The following is a 23,731-nucleotide window of genomic DNA, read 5'->3' as shown; positions in this document are numbered from 1 at the left end:
GCTGATTTTTTGCAGTGGTTTAGCCATAAATAAGTAAAAGCCGTCCATGTTTCAGGCATGATTGCCAAAAATACTAAGTTTTTTCATGAAGCTATAGTGTTAGAGGGAGAATTTAATGCCTCGTGTAGATGGCTAACCAGGCTCAAACAGTGTCATGTGATTTGCAGACTTACTGTGCCAGGATAGTGGCTTAGTTCAAATGTTGTGGCAGCTGATTTCTTCCAGGAAGAGGCCCAGAAATTTGTGGAATAAGAGAATTTCACACGTGACCAAATTCATAATGCGGATGAAAGTGCTATGTATTGGAAATGTCTACCAACCACAACCCTTGCTTCTAGGAGAAAAGTTTGTGCTTCTGCAGATAAGTCATCTAAAGAATGCATTACAATTTTGTGCACCAAAATGCTTCTGGGAACCACAAAATGAAACTACTAGTGATTGGAGAAAAACTGTAGCATTAAAGGATATCACAGCTAAGGATTGCCTGTGCGTTTTTACAACCAAACAGGAGCTTGGATAGTGAAATTTTCAAAACCTGGTTCCACCCACATTTTTTATCACAAGTTTGGCGATTTATAGAAGAGAAAGGATTGCCACAAAAGGCTGTTCTATTGCTTGATAATGCCCGGTCATATTTCGATGATAAGATCCTCGTACCTGATGATGGTCTCACTGTAACGAAGTTTTTACCTCCTAATGTGACAGCCATTACACAGCCAATGGACCAAGGCATAATTGCATAGGTAAAATGACACTACCGAGCTGGTCTATGTTAGTTAATGAGGATAATTTTGTGGTGTTCTGGAAGAATTTGTCAATTCTAGATGCCATATGCTGGATTGCTGATGGCTGGTAGGAATCAGGCCGCATACACTAGTTCGATCCTGGTGGAAAATTCTTCCACATATAGAAGAAAGTGATTTTCAAGGTGGTAGTGATGAAGAAATAAGGACTGCACAAATAATGAATCTAGAAATTGGTTTAAAAGTTTTTGAATCTGTTGTTGTAGAAAATTTGAATGAGCGGCAGAAGATCGATGCATGGGAAGCCGTCTTTCAGTAATGAGGAGCACGAAAATTGTGACTGCTGTTTCACAATAAAACAAAGAAGAGGACAGTGAATATGAAAATGGGGGTGAAGACAATGACCTTGTCAGTCATTGTACCACACTGCAATGTGCTGAAACTCTTCTAGATTATATGGGTCAGAGAGGGTATCAGTACAAAAACATAATTGTGGCAAAAGAAATTTGAAATGCTCTGCAGAAAAATGTCAACTCCTTTCGCAAGCAGACCAACATCACAGAATATGTTTATAAAGAAACAAGGCTACAGTGCTTAGGCATAGAACTTGAATAAATTTTCGAACAAAAAATATATGTTTGAAAATATCTCTGTTATTCGTGTTTTTTGATTATTCTTGCATTTCTCCCCCGTATTATCCCAAATAATCATGAGTATACTGTACTCCAATTTCCTTTCAAGCTGAAGCTTTGAGTCATGCTGAGGCAGCACAGTTAGTGGCAAAAGGCAGGAATTTGAGGTCGAATTCTGTTCTGGCGCACATTTGCGGCTTGTTGCTTATAACAAAGGAGCCGCTTATATTCTGCATGGGATGTGAGAATTCTTTTTCAGTTTTCATGCCACCTTTTCTCAGGAGACTGTATTTTGAGTTAAACTTCTGTGTGTCAAAAACCTGCCTCCATAGCTGCGTGATCAAGAGTGCTCCCATGTGGAGGACCCGGATTCAATTCTCATTAGTGCCAATAATGTTTCCTTCGTTGGAGGACTGGTACAGGGTGGACTCAGGCTGATGATGCCAATTGAGGAGCTACTTGATCAATAAGTAGTGGCTCCAAGGTTTGGCATGTTGGCAAAGAGACCAGGAGGGAGGTGTGCTAACCACGTGCCCCTCCTTGCGGCATGATACTGTGTGGCAGAGGATGACATTGTAGCCAGTCAACATGCCTTGGACCTTCAGGATCGTGATGAGGAGCTTGTGTGTGTGTGTGCCAAAAGGAAAATTCGCGTGAGAAAATTATAAAATCGCAAGGAGACAAAGTGACTGCCCAGTACATACCAACAGGAGGTACGATCCAGTAAGGGCGATAAGCACATTAAATAAAGAAATAAATAAATAAAGCATCGTTCATACCTTTCAGATCTGTTAGTGTGCTCCTCAGATATGAATGAGGGGAGGTTGGTAAGGAGGGGTTAGTCATTATCCATTAAGAAGGAACTAATAATCCTGAAAGCTATGAATAGTTTTCTTTTTTCTCTATTTTTCATGTATCTCTTGGATATCTGGTATTTTGACTCTTGTAGAAAAGTAGCAGCCAGCCATTCTGACTGCTCATAATTTTACAACATGATTAAGCCTTTACAGTTATTTGAGTTCTGCTTTCAGTTTTCTTGTCAACATTTCCTATTGTTGAATCTGGGATCACCTGTTACTCTTACATGCTTGTATCTCATTTCAGAGAAAAATAACACATGCCCACAAGGAAAATTCCGGTGTAACAATGGAGACTGCATCGATAGCAGTTTGGTGTGTAATAAGGTATCTGACTGTTCTGACGATTCTGACGAGCCTCTGCATTGCAATGTTGACGAGTGTGCCAAAGTAGAAGTGCATCAGTGTGGACATAAGTGTGTGGACACACCCACAGGATATTACTGTGAATGTAACCAAGGATACAAGTGAGTTTAAAAAAAAGTGCTTGTCCAAATACAGAATTCTGTTTGAACTTTAATAAAAGAATGTTCCTCATATTCTGTTGTTTCTTTCCAGGTTAATGCCAGACAATAAAGCTTGTACAGATATAGATGAATGTTTGGAAACCCCTGGAGTTTGTTCACAGTACTGTTCAAATACGCCTGGTTCTTATTACTGCAAATGTAATGATGCATTTTATGAGAGAGAAACAGATGAACATACATGTAAAAGGAGAGATGGCACAAAACCCTGGCTGATATTTACCAACAAGTATTACATACGGAACATGTCACTGGACGCCACACAATATTCATTAGTCCATCAGGACCTCATGAATGTAGTAGCACTGGATTTTGATTACAAGGACCAGTACTTGTACTTCTGTGATGTCAGTGCTAAGACAATCTATAGGTAAATTGAAGTAGTTCTACTCTGCACAATAACATTAATTTACTGGTGAAAATCATAATCACTCAGTGAAATTTGATCACTCACTGAGATTCTGTGATGTATGCCATTACTTTAAGATTTATTCTAGGACCCTCATTAGATCCAAACAAATCACTTGCTTAAAGTCCTGATAAGTTTAATTTTAATATTTTATCCATCTTCAGCAAGTGTAGTTGCTTATGTCAAAATAATCAGCAGTCATTTGTATAAAAGAAATTTTAATTTCCTTAACTGGTTTCGGGCACATAGTGCCCTCCTTCAGAAGGTTATAATTATGTCATTATTTGTGTGAGTCAACAATATTAATTTACAACACTAAAATGGCTCTGGATGGTTTTACAGCTATTTTGTTCACTTTGAACGAATATAATAGTTATACTGTGACAAAAAAAGCAATAAATTCAAATAACATTGACCACTAGAATAATTGATGTATGGCATAACACATTAGCAATTTTTTCTAGCATGAACAAACTAGCATTCCAGTAGTGATATACATTTCCAGAACATTAAGTTGCAAGCAAATAAATGGATTACAGCGATCAGGGCCATTGATTTCTTTATTTTCTAAATCAAGCAGCTGTATTTAAAAAGCTGAAGGAGCAACAAAGTAGGCATACATAATCCTCTGTGACTGAAAAATATGTAGCTTATTCTCCCTCTTCCAATAAATATGTAACTGTTGTGGGCATATTTAGACTGCGTCCATAGAAGTCCAAAGAAGAACTCTGTAAAGATATCAAAATTGGTAATCTTGGATTTACAGAGGTAATAGATTTTTTTAAAGATTAATTCTTTACGCGCTTATTTGATGTTACAATTAAAATATTCAAGGTCAGGAAGGAAATGTTGGTGGGGAGGGGGGGGGGGGTAATACCAAATCAATCCATTGATTTTTATATATTGTAATGCAGGAATATTTTCATTTTCATTAGGTCCCAGGGAATGCCTGTGTTCTGATAATTCTCTTAAACTGTTCTGATTCTTTTGTTGCTGCAATATTTCACTAACTGAAAAGACAAACAAAAATAAATTTGTCAAGCTATGGTTGAAGTTAGCACACAGTTGCTGTCTCCATTCATTGATGCAACTCTGTGATCTTAGGCAGTGGTCTGATGACATCACAAACTGACCACTGCATGAGCATATGTAAAGAGATTGGCTTTAAATGTGAATCTGTCAGCTGAGTGCTTATAACCCTAATGATGATGATGTGATGTGTGGCATTGAGAAACAAATGTTAGACAGAGAATTATTCTTTGGACCACTGTGTAAGGCCTGTGAAACAAAAATCACCAAGGGCTCAATGAATATTGTTTCTATTGTTCAATTTTTTTTTTCTTTTTGCAGATCTCCAATTGGTAGCACAGACAACAACCAGACAAAGGAGCCAGTTATTCGCCATGATAGTCACGGTTTGGAGGGCCTTGCTGTGGACTGGGTTGGCCGCAAGCTGTATTGGCTTGACCGGCACAGTAAGAATCTGGATGTTGCTGAACTGGATGGCCGCAGCAGGAAGACTATCATGTCTGGCATTGCAGACCCACGTGCAGTTGTAGTGCATCCTGGCATTGGTTACCTCTACTTTACCAGCTGGCATCTGCAGGTAACCTTTCAAGCATATCTTAAGTATTAACATATTTTGTTAACACCAAGTGCACAGGAACAATGATTTGGTGACATGACACCCTGACATATGCTGGATTCACAATGTGATGAAGACAGCTTCAAATCCTCAGCAGACCATAATTTATTATTCTCTATATGAGAAACTACAGTAATCACTTCAGGCTACTGTTACTATACATCATTATGGTCTGTTTCTTTCCACAACCTCTTGTTTCTTTCCACAACCTCTCCGAACAGAGTTAATGACTCATTTCTAGAAACATAATGGTAAATGAGAGGATAACACACTTGATCACATGCAGACAATTGCACAGGCTCAAATGTGCACCCAAACAAACGCACACCCATGTGCATACACACACTAAATCGCTCAAAAATGTTTTGGACCACCCTCATGACTAACATAATTTGCGTTTTTGGATTAGAAAGCTCTTTTCTAATATTCTTTTGACCATAGGAAGTCACTGTGTAATGAGGGTGAAAGTAGCCCTGCATTAACAGTGCTGTTTTGAGTGTGTGCTGTCTCCAGTTGTGAAGTGGACAACATGGTACGTGAGCAGTTGTAAGTCTGTCAGACTGACATGAAAGGTTATTTCAAGCTTCGACCATGTTTACAGCATCAGTTTGAGGTAAAAAGAGTTGCTAGTGTGGGAAGTTACCCACCAAACTGGCAGACACCACAACAATGTCATCTTCACATTCACCTGCGGTCAACAACACTAACTGATAACCACAATCAACACATTGATAGCTGATAATTATTCTGAGGAGAATGCAACAGAATTGCATGCTGGCTTTTTGGAGGCAAATGGGAGGACTGGGTGCACTCTAAAACAGTATGGAACTATTTCTACATGTTCAATTTGGCCTTCAGTGTCCATTATGCACAACAGTTCTAACGTTTTTCGGACGACAAGAGACAGTGTGGTATTGGGTTGCAAGGCACACATGTCTCTCAATTCAGTTAACTTGCTCGTTGTGTGTAGGCTGATCCTCTTCTCTGGGTAATCAGCTACATTGATCTCCCACAAGCTTCTTCTCTGAAGACTATAGCTGGTTATTTATTAAAATACTTATCTATCCTTGAAATAATTTTGGTACTCGTATAATACTTTTAAGTTCAATCACTTTATATTTTCAACTTTCACAGATAATAACTTCTGCAAGCTAACTTATTCCTTACGCATTAGACTCATTTACACATATTCAAATAGCATTCATGTGTCTTGTTTCGTTCATAGCCAAGACATGAAATAATTTAAAGGTCTCAAGCGAGGCCAATACATGAATGTGCATAGCAATCTATATTCAGTTGTTCAATAGTCTTTTTTACAATCACCACAGACACTAACATATCGAAGAATACGACATAATTATTCGTTGAGTTCTCCTCACGTCTTTTGTTGCGCTGGCGGCAAACACTTGTTGTCGTCAGTGACTTGCCCCTCTCCCATTCTTCTAATAACAAACTTCTGACATGCACATAGAAACAGCTGGATCACTAGAAATGTTCTCACTCCCCGCACTTGTACCTAAAATATCGGATGTTTGAGACGGTGGAAGGCCGAGTGTTTCTAGAATTTACCCCAAAATACTTGAGGCACTACACAGTGCAAGCTCCACAGCACCATGGTACATGAAGAAGGTGAGAGAGTGATCACTGGATTGGAATCTGGATCAGTGGTGTAGGGTTCTGTCATCAATGAATTCATGGTTTGTCTGATATCAGGCTGTCATTGTAGAAGAGTGTGGAACCATCCAAGTACCAAGACAGGACCAGAAGGGAGGTATATTATCTTGTTTTGGGGTGGTATCATATAGGGATCTCTGAAAGTTTTCATTGCTAGAGAGGATAATTTGAGATCTATGCAGTATCAATCAGGGGCCTCCATCCTTTTATTCAGCTCTACTGTCAACTTTTTGGCAATGGGTCTGTCTTTAGAGACAAAATGCATGAACATGTTGCTTCCACTTCGTGAATGTCTTCACCCAGGTGACAGGAATTAACTGAATGGTGGAATGGGCTACTGCATCTCCTGACATGATATCAATGGAGAGTGCTTGGGACCAGGTGGAGCTTGCAGTGCATTGTTGCAGGTACCCTCCTCACACACTTGAGGACCTCATGAGGGCTGCCATGTAAGAGTGGTAAATCTTGACCACTTTGCAAACTGCATGCGAAGGAGAATCCAATCATATTACTATGCAAGGGGTGTAGCAAAACTGTATTGAATGTTACCTTACACCAGATTTTAATTTTGCAGCTGAGAGAACATATGTACTTTTGAACAGACCGTCTTATTTATTTTGATTATTTTTTTGTTTAACTTTTTTGTAAGACTTATCCTATCCCACACATATTCACAAATATGCATGTGGTAGAAACATCAGTTTTCCACATTTGACTCCAGGACATCTTCTTCATTGTTTTTGTAGTGCAAACTGAACAGCTCTTCAGATTTCACCATGCAAGATCTTTATTTGCCTGCAATAAATTTTTGTGCATTCACATTAATAATATCACATTAGAAAAGTAGTTAATGTACACAAAAAATAGATCATGTTAGATACTGGAACTGGACATACTGTCGTTGATGGTGGAGTTCAAAGCCTTTTAAGTGGATATACATATTTTTCAATGAATAACTGTTTTAACTTGTACTTAAAAACAACCCCATACAGTTACTTTCTATCACTGGGCAACCTGTTAAAGAAATGCCTTCTAGCAGCAACTGGTTTGTTTACTGTAATGATGAGTGTGTATATTCATTATGTTACTTTATACATTCTCTTTTACGGACATAATAGTGGTAAGAACATATACAGAGCATACAATTAGTAAATTATACTTAATGAAATAATACATACAATGTTGGCATTTACTCATATTAGTGGTTACTCTTAACTGCCTGAATATTTTACTCATGTAGATTGCAGTCTCTCTCTCTCTCTCTCTCTCTCTCTCTCTCTCCCTCCCTCCCTCCCTCCCTCCCTCCCTCCCTCCCTCCCCCCCCCCCACACACACCAAATCCGTTGTTACAGACATGTGTAGATAAACCCATAGTCAATTTGTTTTAAGACAGTAGGAGTTTCTATGGCTGTAAGCTATCTTTTTCGTGAATGTAGCTGGTATGCTCTTTCCATCTAAGATGCCCATACATCACAACGCTTAAAATAAAACCATTTACTGCATCAGTACGCACATCAATGGTTCACACAATCGAATGAAGTGAAATAAAGACTGCAATCTATCCATGTGTAATTGACATGTGAAGATAAGGACACTATCCATGCACATGGGAGGATTTCAGAGACAGATGATAAAGAGCAGGAAAAGGTAGGAGATGTGTTGCAACAAGAGTATAAAAACAATTGAGCTGCATAAGTTTCTTGGAATTCTGCAGATGAAGCAATCTCTTATATTCCCACAATCCACCCAGGATGCAACTTTCTTGTCTCTCCACATCCCCTGGTCTCAAAATCACCCCCTCCCCCCACTCACACACACACATTTCATTTCTTGTGTATTGTATGTCATTATTAGTGTAATAGCAAGAATAAGTAGCAGCTTAAATGTTTTTTAACTTTGCAGGCTTATATTGGAAAGATTGGTATGGATGGCTCTAACTTCACAAGAATACTGAAGTGGGATCAAGACATTGCTTGGCCAAATGCTTTAACCATTGATTATTTCACCGATCGTCTGTATTGGGCAGATGCACATCTTGATTACATTGCATCTGTAGACCTGGAAGGCAGGCACAGACATGTGGTGTTATCTGGTCAGCAAGTACCACATGTATTTGCAATAACTTTATTTGATGATGATCTGTTCTGGACAGACTGGAACCTTAAAGCCATCAGTCGAGCAAATAAATTTAATGGGCATAACTTGGAAGTAATTCGCAATACCACGCACAGACCGTATGATATTCATGTGTTCCATCCTCTGAGGCAGCTAGCATACCACAATCCTTGTGGTAATGGGAATGGAGGTAAGATGTACTGAAGTCAATTGTTCAACTATACCAGTGGAGACATACATTTTAGTTGCTGAGTATTTCATTTCTTTATGAAATGAATCTATAGGCTCCTTACGAAATGTGTCTAGAAATGAAAAGCTGACAGAACTCGATAATAAATTTTATTCGAATGCTTTTTGTGGTTTTAAATGTCATTATCTTTGACATCTTCAACTTTTATAGTCCTGTCTTCCTCAGTTGTGTGTAATATTACGGTATATTAATAATTTTTACTTATGGACCGTCTGACAGCAACTGAATAAAACACAATTTTAGTGCCATACACGTTTCGCCTTTATTTTCTGCAAGGCATCATTAGTGGCAGGTTGCGTGGACAATTTCCTACATATTACGCTCCTGTTGCATTTTTGGTGTTGTTCTTCTTCTTATGAACGCCAATTTGCGTTTTTTTTTCCCCCATTCCACAACACTATGCACTGAACGCTTGTTTTAAAGCAATGTTTTGGTTTCTGTTGCCGACTGTCAAATGTTTTTGCTTTAAAACAAGCGTTCAGTTCATAAGAAGAAGAACAACACCAAAAATGCAACAGGAGCGTAATATGTAGGAAATTGTCCACGCAACCTGCCACTAATGATGCCTTGCAGAAAATAAAGGCGAAACGCGTATGGCACTAAATATGTGTTTTATTCAGTTGCTGTCAGACGGTCCATAAGTAAAAATTATTAATATACCGTCATTATCTTTTTCTAATTGAGTACAGTAATCTAGTTCCTTTAACGTTTTGTTGACAAATATAGAACAGTGCATTGTCAGCTTTTGTAAAACAAAAAATTATGTTTTTGTGTAGGTTGCTCACATTTATGCCTGCTAGCTCCAGGCTCAGGACAGTACCAAACCCCAGAGGGTTATGGAGAAGGTGAGGGTACTGTTGGTTACACTTGTGCATGTCCCAATCAGTTTTTCCTCTCTCCTGCGGATAACAAGACCTGCATTGCCAACTGTACAGTGGGACAACATCGTTGTGGTGCACCAGATGAGAGTTGCATCCCATGGTTCTGGAAGTAAGTTCTGAAAGTATGCATTGAAATTACAAACTGTCTGGGACCAAATGAAATTGTAGTTCCATGATATGAATTGTGGCAGTCATAATTGTTACTTTGAGTTCCTTGTGTTAATGTTACCATTAAAGTAATCTAACAATGGATAGGTTCTCTCTGGATCTGATTTATAATAACTAAAAATATTTGTGTAGGAGTTGTAAAGACCATAGAAATACTGTATTAAGTTACTTTCTACCTTGTAAGCACATTCTGTTTGGAATAGGCAAATGTCTATTGTTTAGTGTAAGGCAGAGAAGTCAGTAAATGAATAGATTTTTATTTATCGTGGCAACAAAATGTGAGCTACTGTATGTCAGGCATCCTTCAGTTGCACCAGTAGTGAAGGATATTAGTTGTAGATATTTAAAACTGCTTGTGAGTGCTATCTAATGATGACGAATTGTGGTTATATATGTTGTTTGATCCATTTTTAACGTACTTGCAGGTGCGATGGGGAAAAAGACTGCAGGGATGGATCAGATGAACCTTCAGATTGCCCTGGCCGGCAGTGTCGTGCAGGGACGTTCCAGTGTGAGAACGGAAACTGTACTGCAACTGCCACTATATGTGATGGAGTTGATGACTGTGGAGACAATTCAGATGAGAAAAAATGTGATTTACCATGCCCTGATCTTGAATTTAAGTGCAAAACCACTGGACGATGTATTCTCAATGCCTGGAAGTGTGATGGTGATGCAGATTGTAAGGATGCCAGTGATGAAGATCCTGCAATATGCCGTAAGTACACTTGAAATGTATAATTCATCTTTATATTCCTTACACAGGCAAAGTAAATTAAATTTTCCCTCCATTCAACAGCTTCAACTCATTGAATGGATGAAAATAAATTTATTTTAATTGGTTTTTAGGAAACCGACAGTGTGATCCTGAAACAGAATTTTCTTGCAAGAATGGCCGGTGTATCCCTAAATTGTGGATGTGTGATTTTGACAACGATTGTGGTGATGATTCTGATGAACCAGCTTATATGTGCAGGTAAGTTAAATCCTTGTGGATAAATGTTAACTGAGATAAACGTCCTAGGAAAGTTCTTGTAGAATGTAAGTACTTTACGATTAAAGGACACTTCTCCCTGAAAAGCGGAAGCATTGAGTTGTCAATAGGCACACAACTTTAGCCGGCAGTGCATAGGGGCATAGGCATATGTGTGAAAGAGTGTTTTTATGCTTTAGCTTGTCAAAGGATAATTCCAAAAGATAGCAAGTTTCCTTTTTTGTGTGTGCTTATCGACGACTCAGTGCTTCTGCTTTTTGGATATGTTGTCTCCTTTAATCCTAAAGTATGTAAATGTTAACCGAGACAAATTTATGTTGAGCAGAAGATCTAATTAATAAAATATGTGAAGTTTTTAAGTGCTCCAACTAAGACTGAAGAATAAATGAGAGTTGCTTTAAATATCAATACAGCTGCTGATTCTCTCGGGATGAATATGTTGGTTATAATGAGACTGGAGATGTATATGAACAAAAGTACAGGTGGCAGGTGAAATTCAGAAAATTATGTTTAAATAACAGTGTTAAGGGAGAAGACTGTTACTGTTCTGAGACGTGCCATTTTCATGGATTGGAAAACCAAGAAATGCAATAAAAGATAGGAATTAAATGTAAAGCTAGGAAAAATGAAAAATGTGGGAAGTAAAAATAATAAAAGCACATATACTGCCGCAAGTAAAATATTTCAAGACAAGTAGGCCTACTCGAGATGGTTTGATTGCACAAGAGTATTGTAGTTTGCACAAGAGTATTTGTGACAGATTAGGAACAAATATCAGCAAAGAGAAAAGGCTCCCTTATTCTTCTTTGTATGCACATCTCATATTTATTCTCTCTCATTTCAGTACAACAGTGTAGACTCTGTTCTTCCTCCTACATTATATATAAACTAGAATTGTTTTTGTTTTGAAGTATAGGCTTTCTGATAATTTTACCATGTGAAATATAATGTGTTTAACTACAAATATTATATTGTGGTTTCATGATTATTTGTTGCCAAAATGATGTTAGCAATGAGTTTCTAAGAAGTAGCTTTCTTTATTGATGTATACCTTGACTCGTTCTACTTCTCTGAAGAGTCTGTTTTAGGATGGGATCTACAGAGAACACAGTGAATGAGTGAAATATTAGTTCTTGAACTCTTACTGCATTTTCTGTGTTTTTTATGTAAATGTTACAAAAGAAACATGAATAAAACACTTTATTTTAATTCCATTAGGCAGCGTAACTGTACAAATGGGTGGCAGCGTTGTCCCGGCCATGCAAATTATCGTTGCATTCCAAAATGGTTATTCTGTGATGGAAAGGATGACTGCAGAGATAACAGTGATGAAATGGTAGAGAACTGTCCGAAATGCCACGAGACAGGTGATTTCCAGTGTATGAACAACAGATGCATTCCAAGGTAAGAGGAGACATTCATGCATTATCAAAAAATACCTGTTATGTAGAAGAAAGAGCCCTAATTCTAATAGCTGTCACAGAATCAATACAAAGTGAATATATATCATGCCTGTGAGTTCCTCTGGGCTTTTTCATACTTTTGTAAAGTTTCCCTGTTGGCTGACTTCTATTGTTATATGCCTTTCTCTTTCATGTCCAGCAGTTGCACATTTTTTGTATTGCCTAATTACATTAAAGCATTGATTGTTGACTAATGTTAATATTCCAGAATTGAATGTGGTAGCTAAGAAAATAAATTGGTTTTTAGCAACTTGGCCCATAAAAGAAATTGCACAGTGAGCCATGCTTGTGGGGAGGGGGGCAGGTCCAGACCTAAGTTTTTGGGTTAAGTTTAACTGAAAAATTTAAAACTTGTATGGAATTTGGTAGAACAATTCACTACAGATAATAAATAATGTTTTTCAGCATTTTAAAATATTATGTATTACAATATTCTCAAGAAGTGGGCATAAAGTAACCCCCTCCCAGTATTGCAAGGGTTAAGTATCTGTGCTGCTGAGTATGTCTTTGCACCACACAGCTTTAGACAAGTGGTTGTCTTGTTTCTATCCTGGAATTTCTGTTATTCTAAAAGTGTAATTTTTTTTTTCCCCCCCAGGCGGTGGCTATGTGATTTTGAGAATGACTGTGGTGATAATAGTGATGAACATGAATCCGTGTGCAGTGGATCATACAGGGAATGTTCAGAATCGGAGTTCCGTTGTGCAAATAACAAATGTATTCCAACAAGATGGCGCTGTGATCATGATGATGATTGTGGAGATAATTCAGACGAAGTAAACTGTGCAGGATTTCAGTGCAGGGTATGATTACTTGTCAGTTACTTCACTTTAAAGTAGTATAATTGTGGACTTCTACAATCCCAAAAACTTAAATGCTTCAGAGTTATGAAATATAATACATACTGAGATTTTGTAATTTGTGGGTTTGGTACATTTTTCTTTTAAGACCTCTTTTTTATGAAAAACTGTGGATAAGCAGGGAAAATCTTCGTAATATTTACATCACATGTTGTAAGTAATTTAATATTAGTAGTGAAAAGAATGAACAGACTACTTTGTAGATGTACTAAATTACAAAATTAGTCAGCAAATGCAGAAACTTACTAGGAGGCTATTTGAAAATTGGACGATTTGCAAATGAATGATTAAAATTTTTTGTTTAACTAGTATAATATTGTGAGATATAATGTATAATCATATAATATTGTGAAATATAATGTATAATAGTTTCATATTTCAGGAATTTAAAAGTCATAACTGTCCACAAAAATTAAACCTGTAAGTATTTAACAGACAAAGTTATACGATTCTCAGGCCTTAACAATGTTGTTGATCATTGGAGTGCTTCCAGGTGTTTTTGTGTTGTTGCTTCCATTTACACACAATATTTCAGTGACTGATCCAGCCTTCCTCTCCAGGAGCTCGAGTTTTGCTGTTACGTACACTCGCTGCCTGTGCTCCAAGCAAACTGTGAACTATTGCTGGTCTAGCACCATTAATTATAGCATAGTTCAATCCACTTTGATGCTCTTTTGTTTTTCAGAGCATGCATTGATGTTCTGTGAAACTCCAATTCTCTCAGCTTTTTCCAATTCTGGTGAGTGTGGTGTCCGATGAGATCTTAATAAATTGAGTGCCAGACCCCAAACGTTTTATAAATTGATACCTCCATCCCTGTTTGAGGTTTTCTGATGACTTTATTTTGATAGGTTCCTTAACTGTGCTATCCCAGAAATTTGGTGATTGTACCACAATACTGATCTCATCATACTTAATTTCAAGATTATATTTGAGGCAATGTTAAGTAGCAGCTAATTTGCTTCAGTTGTTTTAGTCATATGGCATGCCACATCTGCAGTGATGAATGTACCTTTTAGTATATGATTGGTTCCATTTGCCGTAATCACAGATCGTTAAAGGAGTCACTTAATGGTCTGATGATGGTTTCAGAGATTGAAATCAGTTACCATGAATAAAGTATTGTGCAATCAAGACTGATTACTTTATTAAAGTTCAGCTATAAGTCAAGTGTGGTTAAAAATAATTCAGTCGGCTGGAGTCCAGGCAGATAGTGTATGCAACAGCAACACTTGCAGCGCACTATGAAGATGTCTGGGTTGGTCATCAAAATATTGTGCAGAAAATGTAAGCAACAACTTAGCAGAACATCCAGAAGCACACCTTTAAACAAATTTATACTTTTTTCCCATATCCACAGACTAGCTTGATTCCATTGTTTCAAATTATTTTAGACTTGCAAACATCCAAAATGTGTCAGTATACGTAATTTTACATTTTCTCAACTCTTTCTTTATTTACCAATCAGTTTCAGATATTTAGTTTTTAATACTTTATAAAAATGTGCAGTTTCCAGCATCACATTTTCCACACACACAAAATTTCTTTTGATCAGTCTGACCCCTCAGTCTGTGTGTCTAAATCAAAGAACAACAATATTATGGAAAGGATAGGATTGATTGCTACTTACCATAAAATGATACATTAAGTTGCAGACAGGCACAACTAAAAGACTGTTACACATTTAGCTTTCGACTAGTGCTTTCTTCAGAAAAGAAAATACACACACATTCACACAAGCAAGCACACGTCTTGCATTACATGTTCATTATCTCCAGCCACTCTGGGTAGAAAATAATCAGATCAGTTTGTGTGCAGTGGAACAGAAACTTCCTCTTCGAATAAATGTTACTGAGCAATTTATAAAAATATGCGTCCATATCAGGTCACGATATGCTCAAAAACTCCCCATTGTTTCACTTTTATAGTCTGTTAATACAACATTTAACTGTAAAAACAAAGAAATTCTGTCAGCATAACTTCATGTTATGAATGGTCCTTATCAACAATGGATGCATGAATGGTTGTAAATGCAATAAAAATTGTGATATTATGCCAGAAATAATTTATGGTCTTCTTTTTCATTTGCAGAATGGAACATTCCAGTGTGCTAGTGGCCACTGCATTGCAGCATATTTCAAGTGTGATGGAGACAGAGATTGTCTGGACATGAGTGATGAAATGCATTGTCCACCACGATATCCTAATGGTAGATATTGTCCCGAGAGTAAATTTGAGTGTTCCAATCATCTGTGCGTGAACCAAGGGGACCTCTGTGATGGAACAGATGACTGTGGTGATAATTCAGATGAAAGTCCAGCATTGTGCAGTACGTTTTTTTTTTTTTTGTCTTCTGTATAAATATTTTGGATTAGTTGGTTGTAGGAATTAAACTGAAATTTCAGATGAAGAAAGACAAATGGGTATGTGACAAGAGGAAAGATTTGAGAATGTTTTACCAAAGACATGTGTTATGCGTAAAAAAAAAGGGGGTGGGGGATTACATTGATCCTTATAGAAATACTTGATAAATACTATTTTTTGTTGTTGGACAACTGCTACAAGTTTTAACTTTGTTTTGCAGATGACTTTAACTGTGATACCCTAAGAAGATTCCAGTGTGATAATCATAAATGCATTCCAAGATATCAGGTGTGCGATGGAGCAGACAATTGTGGTGATGGAAGTGATGAAAATAATATGACATTGTGTGCCTCTCGTATCAAGCCATGCAACCATTATTCAGAATATCACTGTGCAAATAAGAACTGTGTTGACAAGAAAAAATTGTGTGATTTTGCAGATGACTGTGGTGACAATTCTGATGAGCTTGGTTGTCGTAAGTAATCCCTCTGTGTTATTTATATAAAGTAGTTAATTATTCAGGCTAAGTATCTTAATTTGAGATATACTGCACAGTTGTATACAGTGAGAACAAACCCAAAAATGTGGACAGATTTGTAAGTGGTGATCTTTAATTTTTGGAGGAGTAAAGATAGCAAAAGTGTGGGATACTGACAGTGTCTATAACTGCAATGTGCTCATTTTGAAGAAAGAGAGTATCATTTTTCCAAAATTCTTTTACCTGTTTAGTGTTACAAGTCCATGTAATGGATATTTTAGTGAGAGAAGTTCCATTCAACAGACTTTTTTGGGAGAGGAGTTACTATCTTGCATATGCATCTTAGTTACACATTATTCTGTTGTTATGCTGATACCCGTGAAAGAATAGTTAATTCTAAGTATAATGTATGACTCTTAATTTACTGTATCAGTTGATGACCAATGGTATTTATTTTTATATATCATATCAGTAGCAAAAAATACCATATAACAGTGGATACATGACTTAACTTAGAACAAAATATAAGCATTAAAAATAGTAAACAACTTCAGACCAGAAGTAGATGACTTCAAGGGCACTGACTGTAGATTTTGCTAAGTACTCCATGGTGTACAACACTGGGCTAAACAATACTGAAAGAAGTAGTCTGAAGTCTGCTTGCCCTCTTTCATGCAACACCGATTTCACACTAAGACTCCATCCCTGGATATTAGTTTTTCTCCTTGTGATGCCAAAAGAGATTTGGTTGAATGCCCTCCAGGTAGTCCATTCTTGTGTGTGACCATGGATATTAAACAGAACATAAACTCAAAAATCCTTTTCCTCTAATAAAGTTTTTCATAAACTTGTTTGGTGCAAGATAGCACCCAAAGGAATTATATTGGGAGTTCTGATATGCGGCAGTAAAGTCTTATGTTGTCTTCAGCCTCATTACAAAGAGCTTCAATAATGCAGAAAATCTCGATGTTTCTACTTTGTTCAGTGTACTCCATTAGTTGTTGTTATGGTTTTCAGTCCAGAGACTGATTTGATGCAGCTCTCCATGCTACCCTATCCGGTGCAAGGTTCTTCATCGCTGAGTAACTACTGCAACCTACATCCTTCTGAATCCACTGATGTATTCCTCCCTGGATCTCCCTCTATGATTTTTACCCTCCACACTTCCCTCCAGTACTAAATTGGTGATCCCTTGATGCCTCGGAATGTGTCCTACCAACCAATCCCTTCTTCTAGTCAAGTTGTGCCACAAATACCTCTTCTCCCCAATTCTATTAAATACCTCCTCATTAGTTACATGATCTACCCATCTAATCTTCAGCATTCTTCTGTAGCACCACATTTCGAAAGCTTCTATTCTCTTCTTGTCTAAACTATTTATCGTCCATGTTTCACTTCCATACATGGCCACACTCCATACAAATACTTTCAGAAAAGACTTCCTGACACTTAAATCTGTACTCGATGTTAACAAATTTCTCTTCTTCAGAAACGCTTTCCTTGCCGTTGCCAGTCTACACTTTATATCTTCTCTACTTCGACCATCATCAATTATTTTGCTCCCCAAATAGCAAAACTCATTTACTACCACTTTCATCTTCATCTACATCCTCTTCCATTTCCATATTACCCTCAAGTACATTGCCCTTGTAGATACCCTCTATATATTCCTTCGACCTTTCTGATTTCCCCTTCTTTGCTTATAACCTATTTTCCACATGATCTCTTGATATTCATACAGGTAGTTCTCTTTCCTCCAAAGTTCTCTTTAATTTTCCTGTAGGCTGTATCTATCTTACCTCTAGTGATATATGCATCTACATCCTTACATTTGTCCTCTAGCCATCCCTGCTTAGCCATTTTGCACTTCCTGTCAACCTCATTTTTGAGACGTTTGTATTCCTTTGCACCTACTTCATTTACTGCATTTTTATATTTTCTCCTTTCATCAATTAAATTCAGTATCTCTTCTGTTACCCAAGGATTTCTACTAGCCCTCGTCTTTTTACCTACTTGATCCCCTGCTGCCTTCACTATTTCATCTTTCAAAGCTCTCCATTCTTCTCCTACTGTATTTCTTTCCTTCATTCTTGTCAATCATTCCCCAATGCTCTCTCTGAAATTCTCTACAATCTCTGGTTCTTTCAGTTTATCCACGTCCCATTTCCTTAAAATGCCACCTTTTTGCAGTTTCTTTATTATCATCTGTGGAGCTAGTTGGCATATAAACTTGTACTAATGTGGTAGGCGTTGGCTTCTTATCTATCTTGGCTACAAAAATGCATTCACAATGCTGTTCATAGTAGCTTACCCATGCTCCTATTTTTTATTCATTATTAAACCTACTCCTGCATTACCCCTATTCAATTTTGTATTTATAACCCTGTATTCACCTGACCAGAAGCCTGCCACCGAACTTCACTAATTCACACTGTATCTAACTTTAATTTATCCATTTTCCTTTTCATATTTTCTAACCTACCTGCCCAATTAAGGGATATGACATTCCCCACTCTGATCCGTAGAATGCCAGTTTTCTTTCTCCTGATAACGACATCCTCCTGAGTAGTCCCCGTCCGGAGATCCGAATGGGGGACTATTTTACCTCCAAAATATTTTATCCAAGAGGATGCCATCATCATTTAACAATATAGTAAAGCTGCATGCCCTTGGGAAAAATTATGGCTGTAGTTTCCCCTTGCTTTCAGCCATTTGCAGTACCAGCACAGGAAGGCCATTTTGGTTAATGTTACAAGGCCAGATCAGTCAAATCATCCAGACTGTTGCCTCTGCAACCGCTGAAAAGGCTGCTGCCCCTCTACTGCATTTACTACTTAGAAATTTGTGGTGTCACTGCCAGACACCACACTTGCTAGGTGGTAGCTTAAATCGGCCGCGGTCCATTAGTACATGTCGGACCCGTGTGTCGCCACTGTGAGTGATCGCAGACCGAGCGCCACCACACGGCAGGTCTCGAGAGACTGACTAGCACTCGCCCCCATTTGTATGGACGACATTGCTAGCGACTACACGTACGAAGCCTTTCTCTCAATTGCCGAGAGACAGTTAGAATAGCCTTCAGCTAAGTCCATGGCTACGACCTAGCAAGGCGCATTAACCATATCTGGAGAGAGTCTCACTTGTATTATCAAGAGAAATGTACCACAATGAATTAAAGTTAAGTATACGAGAAGCTCCGTTCTTTTCTTTATAGCTTTCATCACGTATCCTGTTTCATACTTAACGCCAGTCGGCGTGTGTGTACGTGTGCCTTTCGGTTACCCGTCACTGTGGACTGGCTGCCTTGTCAGTCCACTACAAAATTACATTTAAGAATTTTTTATATATATAATTACGTTTTTATGTTAGAACAAACAGGAAGATGGTTTAGTTGTTCGTTGTGTATCAAGAAAGGAAGATGGGAAGATGGATTAATTTTCAATTTACCCAAATGCACACTGTGGAGTGCCAGTATAGCCATTGTTTGTAATTACTTTTTGTACAAGAGCATGCTGAAAAGTAATGCCTCTGGATTTTTTTATTCTGTTCTCAATATAGGTTGAGGTAGTACATGTCATGCATATTGCTCAGTTGACTTCCCAGCTTCCCTGACACAAATTGGAACCCTCGCCCATGAGTGGTCTCCTAATTGTAGCATGTAACATGGTGAAACGTAACTATGTTGGTGCACAAGAAACAGCGTGCTATAACTGAGTTTTTAACCACAGAAAATATCTCCCCCATTGAAAACCTTAGAAGAATTAAAGCTGTGGATGGTGATGATTGTATCACCATCAATAATGTGAGACACTGGGTTGTTCATGCTCATAAATGGTGGTGCATACCTTAACTTGACCCATCCGATTTTCACCTGTTTACAAAACTTAGCGAACACCTTTAATGACTTCACTTTGATAGTGGTGAAGTGGTGCAAGCAAACATTCTGCCGTCTCGGTATCAACAAACTAGTCTCTCGTTGGGAGAAATGTATTGGTCACCAGGATGACTACATTCAGAAATAAAAAGGTAGACATGAAGAATAAAGATGTAGATTGTTAATAAATTTTGTTTTATTTAAAAAGCTTTAAGAGTTTAGACATAAAAAATTCAGAGGCTTTCACAGTCCCTTTGGGAATGGTACATAGTGGATTGTAGCATATTACTTGATTCATCGTGCCCTCGTATATTGTATACCACGTTTAACATATGCTTTTTCCCTTGTTTTCAGACCATTTGAAATCATGCACAGAAGCAACAAGAGGAGGATGTGAACATCACTGCATCAATATAACTGGTGGTGGATATATCTGTGCTTGCTACAGTGGGTACATTATATCTCCTGAAAATAAAAAGAAATGCCTTGGTAAGATTTTTGTGTATTTGTCATGAGCTAATGGCTCATTTATAGTTGTATGGTTGTGAAAGTGAATAAGTGCAGATATGTGATCATATGTAAGGTCTGAACATTTCATTGCAATGTGTTTACACTGAAAGTTACTCACCTGTTGTTACATCTATATCCATACTTTGCAAATCTCTGTGAAATGTATGGCAGAAAATACTTTCTATTGTACCAGTTATTAAGGTATCATCCCATTCCATTGGAGCGTGACAGGAATGGTTTCTTAAATGCCTCTCTCGCATGCCATAATTAATTTAATCTTGACTGAAAGGTTCCTCCAGGAATGATATGTAGTGGGTTGTTGTATATTCATAGATTCATCACTTAAAGTTGGTTCTTGGAACTTCATAAGTTGGTTCTCATGGATTAGTATGCGTCTGTCTTCAAATGTGTGCCATTTCAGTTTTTTCAGTCATATGTTGTGCTGTGCAATGCTTTTATGCACTACAAGAGCTGTGCCTTCCTGATCATTCATTTAGTGCTAGCAACAATGAAAACGATACAGTGGATCATTTTAACTTATCTTAGTTATCAATGAAAATAATCAGTTATTGACAACATAATGTAAACAGATAGATAAAAAAATGTACTCAACAAGCAGTGGCAGGGGAACACACAGACAAAAGGGTTTGACTTTTACAAGCTTTTGGAGTCTGTGGCTCCTTTTTCTGGTGGAAGAGTTGAAGGGGAAGGAAGAGGGGTGAAGGAAAAGGTTTAAGAAACCGAGGATCAGAGGAGACTTACCAGAGGTGATGAGAAGGATTAGGTTTTCTTAGTTCACTTTAACTTCTCATACTTGTTAGTATGTATACTGTTTTCTAAGTGCTGTCACACCCACTGCCTCAACTTATAAGCTGATTTATATATGACTGAGCTCTCTTCCCACGTTTTAGTAAGTTTCATTCTAGTATTTTCTTTCAAGGTTGAGTTTTCCCAGTTCCCAGGCTTTAAGATATCGATAGTTTCATTGCCTGACAAAGGAGACAATGTATAACCCATTTAAAAATTATTAAAAATTCGGAGATATGAGGCAGGGCTAGTAATGAAAGGTGAAAGAAATGCATGTTCTTACAGTCAAAAATGTGTGTAATGTTCAAAAATGGGGAACTGTTTTACAGAAAGAGTAGAAAGAAGAAAGATGAATATTATAAAATTCATAAGGCAGGATGGAAAGCAATAACAACTGTACTTGACAATGCTTGAAGTAGAGAGAATAGTAAACAGTTATGTGTATGCTAAGAAATTTAAGAACTGCAGACTAAGAAAATATGTGTATGAAGAATCAAAATTACCAAAGAATCTAGATGATTTACCCTGGTTCCGAGTTTGCAGTGTGGCTTTATAAATACGAGCATCAGTATTTTTTGCTTGTTATTTGTTTTACTTTTTGTGTTTATCACAAAACAAAATTCATTGGAAAGGGGAAGAAAAACAAAAAAATATCATTTTCACTTGTGATTTGTTTTGTGAACCTTATCTCATTCACAACAAAAGCCACAGTACTTATTAGCAATAAAATCTCTAGAGGGAGATGTTGTTGCTTATAGGTTTAAACACAGGTTATATAAAGATTTAAAATGTAATGTAGAAGGAGTTTTTTTCAAGTGACATAGTCAGAAATTCAGTGCAACCTTGCATTTGTCTCCTCAGGTTTTCTCCACTCTTTGTTATCAATCCTCTTTCTGTCTCCTCTTCTTCTGGTACACATGTACTTTGAAGTGTGGAACTGTTGTGAGGAAATATGCAAGAGAACAGAAATAAGGGCAAAGTAAAGCTCGTCGTGAAAGAACACTAATCCTCAGGATGGCACTTTATGTGAAGTTTCTGTCTTTATTGACTTTATCATTCATTGCAACTGTGAAAGTAATAGAGGTGCATTTTCTTCAAAATTTTATAATTCATCTGTAATTTCTGTGTGTTATTCATTTCACTGATGGATACTTTGTGACTCAGTTTCATGTGTTCCCAGCTAACAAAAAAGAAATGGATATTTATTTTTATCTGCTTGCAGTAATTTTGCTCGCTCTTCAGGTTATTTTTGAGATAAAATAATTTCTAGACTATTTATGTATGATAGTTTATATTTTTATTAAATTTGATTTCTTTGATTCTACAGATATAGATGAATGTGAATCTGGGACCCATCACTGCTCACAGACTTGTACCAATCTAAATGGAACTTTCAGTTGCTCCTGTCGAGACGGGTTTGTTCTCTCTGATAGACTGAGTGGTGTATGCAAGGTGGCAGATGGTGGTATTACATTACTTTTTGGCAATGGACCAGAGATAAGAGCATATGAACCTAAAGAACGAAGAGCACAAAATGTAATTCAGAACGAGAAGAGGATTGAAGCAATTGACTATGATCCAAGAATGGAATATGTGTTTTGGGCAGATTCATATGATAAAACAATTAAGAGGTCATATATGATTAATGCTAAAAATGGAGAAGTAAAAATGGGATATGCTCAAGATCTGGATATGAAAGGTAAAATGCTTTACTATAAATGTGTGTATGTTTTAAAGAAAAATCTGTGCTGGAATTTAATGTGTTTATTTATACTAGAATACCAATCATTTCTCACCTAAAGGTTGTATTAAAAATGTAAACTTGAGACTGGAACCTACTAGCCTCCCCCAGTCGTGGTTATGATAAGATTTGATTTCTGATGAGTTTGCTGTTGATATTATTGGCATCAGACTACAAGGTTAATGACATCACTGGAGTACAAACTTACAGCCTAGGTAATTAGGTCAAAACTATTAAAGTCTCTGTGTGCACCGAGCGAGGTGGCGCAGTGGTTAGCACACTGGACTCGCATTCGGGAGGACGACGGTTCAATCCCGTCTCCAGCCATCCTGATTTAGGTTTTCCGTGATTTCCCTAAATCGTTTCAGGCAAATGCCGGGATGGTTCCTTTGAAAGGGCACGGCCGATTTCCTTCCCCATCCTTCCCTAACCCGAGCTTGTGCTCCGTCTCTAATGACCTCGTTGTCGACGGGACGTTAAAAAAAAAAACCCTAACCCCTCTGTGTGCGTATTGCACCTATCTTATAGAAAATTGTGTCATTCTTATGTATCATTCCCCATCAAAATAATAACAGTGATGAAAAGTGTCTCTTCCAGTTACATACAGTTTAGAATGAACAATGAATTTACTTGTTCTGTAGAGTCAAAGAAAATGTCCCTATTGTATAGCCTAATCAGTATTCACACCAGAGTTACAATCACTCATATTTCGAAGTTTCTTCTAAGTTAGCCATTGCTGTTT

The 23,731-nt window shown here is 37.5% G+C and overlaps 1 protein-coding gene across 1 annotated transcript in view; it reads left to right on the top strand.

The window, feature by feature from the left end:
* LOC126253678 (low-density lipoprotein receptor-related protein 2) overlaps positions 1 to 23,731 on the top strand; it is a 215,470-nt gene that overhangs the window by 169,542 nt on the left and 22,197 nt on the right. The window contains exons 43-55 of the mRNA XM_049955201.1: positions 2,480 to 2,699; positions 2,791 to 3,126; positions 4,516 to 4,771; positions 8,387 to 8,789; positions 9,626 to 9,839; positions 10,324 to 10,616; positions 10,748 to 10,874; positions 12,111 to 12,296; positions 12,954 to 13,158; positions 15,307 to 15,544; positions 15,800 to 16,054; positions 20,286 to 20,420; positions 22,576 to 22,947. Of these exons, the coding sequence (XP_049811158.1) occupies positions 2,480 to 2,699; positions 2,791 to 3,126; positions 4,516 to 4,771; positions 8,387 to 8,789; positions 9,626 to 9,839; positions 10,324 to 10,616; positions 10,748 to 10,874; positions 12,111 to 12,296; positions 12,954 to 13,158; positions 15,307 to 15,544; positions 15,800 to 16,054; positions 20,286 to 20,420; positions 22,576 to 22,947 (3,240 nt within the window). The remainder of the gene's footprint in view (positions 1 to 2,479; positions 2,700 to 2,790; positions 3,127 to 4,515; positions 4,772 to 8,386; positions 8,790 to 9,625; positions 9,840 to 10,323; positions 10,617 to 10,747; positions 10,875 to 12,110; positions 12,297 to 12,953; positions 13,159 to 15,306; positions 15,545 to 15,799; positions 16,055 to 20,285; positions 20,421 to 22,575; positions 22,948 to 23,731) is intronic.

This window comes from Schistocerca nitens, chromosome 4 (genome assembly GCF_023898315.1).
Source record: "Schistocerca nitens isolate TAMUIC-IGC-003100 chromosome 4, iqSchNite1.1, whole genome shotgun sequence".
Classification (NCBI taxonomy): domain Eukaryota; kingdom Metazoa; phylum Arthropoda; class Insecta; order Orthoptera; family Acrididae; genus Schistocerca; species Schistocerca nitens.
Note: the sequence above shows the minus strand (reverse complement) of the source record. Positions and strands in the feature narration are given on the sequence as shown.